General features: G+C 51.2%; 1 protein-coding gene across 1 annotated transcript; it reads right to left on the reverse strand.

The window, feature by feature from the left end:
- Nucleotides 1–1,460: 1,460 nt before the first annotated feature.
- Nucleotides 1,461–2,087, reverse strand: LOC121790896. The gene has a single exon (XM_042188994.1). It carries the CDS (start codon nt 2,085–2,087, stop codon nt 1,461–1,463), a length of 627 nt encoding a protein of 208 aa, XP_042044928.1.
- Nucleotides 2,088–2,304: the final 217 nt, after the last annotated feature.

Genomic DNA, 2,304 nt, shown 5'->3' on the forward strand with positions numbered 1-2,304 from the left:
TTGCCCATTGCTCATGAATTTCCGCAATGTAGAAGTTGCTCTTGGAAAGGCTGATTAGTTGGCCTGAGACTTTTTCATAATTTTCATGACAAGCTCTGAGTCGGCGCAAGGAGGTAGCCGCCGCTTGTGTGAATATAATTAAGTCATCCGCATAGGCTAGATGGCTGATCTCGATACATCTTCGGGAGGCTTTGAAGTTCATCTCCTTTTGGCCGAGTATGAGCTTGTCTAGAGCTCGCGACAAGTAGTCCGCTGCAATCACAAACAAGGCGGGGGATATCGGATCGCCTTGGCGGAGACCTCGTGTTGATCTGAAGAAACCCGATGGTGCCCCATTGATAAGAATCGAGAACCAGCACGAGCTTATACACCTCTCCATAAGCGAGATCCATGCGTCCGGGAATCCCATGCGTCGAAGCACCTTAAATAGGAAAGGCCATTGGACCCTGTCGTAGGCTTTGGCCATATCAATCTTCACCGCTACATTAGGCGCTGGGGAGCATCGTGCAAGCTCATGGAACATCTCTTGAGCCAGCAGCGCATTATCACTGAGAAGCTGCCCTTTAACAAAGCCGCTTTGGCTTGGGGCAATGACCTGCACAAGGAAAGGAGAGAGTCGGTTCGTGAGTACCTTGGTGATGATCTTGTTCAGGACGTTGCAAAGGCTGATGGGTCGGTAGTCGGTCCATGACTCAGGTGACGCCTTCTTTGGGATGAGGACGTCGCTTGTGGCCGTGATGCTTCGTGGTAGCTACGCCCCCCCTGAAGAACTGCCCAATAGCTTCCACCACCTCCGGACCCACGATGTTCCAACAGGCTTGATAGAAGGTGGCAGAGAATCCATCGGGTCCGGGAGCGCTATCGCCGGAGATACTGAAGACGGCACTCTTGACCTCTTCCGCGTCCGGTACCTTTGCGATATCTGCAAAATGTTCGTCTGAATGGACTTGCTGGATTAGGTCGAGGTCCGGTTCTTCGAGTGCCGAATTTCTAGGCGCGAGAAGTTGTTGGAAGAAGTCCACCGCTGACTTTTTTATATCCTCTTCCTCAGTTAGCTCTTGTCCATTGGCACGGATCGAATGGATACGCAGCCGGACCCTTTTTTGTTTCACCCAGCTTTGGTAAAACCGAGTGTTCTTGTCTCCCTCGGCTAGCCATCTCAGGGCTGCCTTTTGCCGCCAGAAGTCCTCTTCCATTCGCAGCAGGAGGATGTACTCGGCAATGTGTTTATTGATCGTTGTCCTATTCTCGGGCATTGGCCTTGCCTCGAACTATGATTGGGCCAGCTCGATAGCTTCCTCCTTGTCCTTAAGGTTCGCATGGATGTTCCCGAAAACCTCTTTGTTCCACTTCTTTAGAGCTCTTTTAACTCTAGCATGCTTGATTTGGATGTTTAAAAGTCCCCCAGCCCCCGTGGGTTCCTCCCATGCATTCTGTACAACAGCCATAAAGGCCTCGTGTCAGATCCACATGTTTAGGAACCTGAACGCCTTGCCTCCATTGGTAGAGATCGACATCTTGCATCTTGCTAGAACTGGGCCGTGGTCCGAGGCAATCCTTGGGAGGTTCGTAACCCGAGTGGCCTCAAAGACCCTGGTCCAAGCTTCACTAACGAGCACTCTATCCAATCGTTCAAAGAGACCATTTTTGGCCCATGTGAAGTCCGCCCCATCGAACCCGGGGTCGAGGAGCCTGCAGTCTTCAATTGTCTCCGCGAAATCGATCATCTCGGCTTGCCGGTTGGTGTCGCTCCCAAATCTGTCCCGGTGCGAGAGGATGGTGTTGAAGTCACCACCGACAATCCACGGTGTTCCTTCGAGGGGCCCCGCAATCTCTCTCAACCTATCCCACAGTGGGTATCTCTCGGACCTTGTGCATTTGGCGTACACGGCCGAGATAGCTAGTGGGCTAGTAAGCCGGTGAGACATAAGCCGCCCATGTAGGATTTGTTCCGTATCACAATCAATATCAAAAGTAGCTCCTTCTTCCACAAACAACCAGATCTTCCCCGACGTGTTCGAGCCAATGAAGGATAGCCCCAAGGCCTTGGAGAACCGGTCCGGATCAGGGGTTGTGAGCGGTCCCATTATTGCAAGAAAAAACACATTATGACATTTGATTAAGCGTTTCAAGACGTTTTGGGTTGACGCATTAGCGATTCCCCTCACGTTCCAAAACATGATGTTGTAAGACATTATTAACAAGTGGGAGACGTACCCGAAGGGGATGAAGTCCCTCCTTGATATTCAAAGATTTGTTGCGCTTTGTTCTTTGCGTATCCCTCGGCATTGCCCGGAGGAAGAT

Source organism: Salvia splendens, unplaced genomic scaffold (assembly GCF_004379255.2).
Source record: "Salvia splendens isolate huo1 unplaced genomic scaffold, SspV2 ctg660, whole genome shotgun sequence".
NCBI classification, from domain to species: Eukaryota; Viridiplantae; Streptophyta; class Magnoliopsida; order Lamiales; family Lamiaceae; genus Salvia; species Salvia splendens.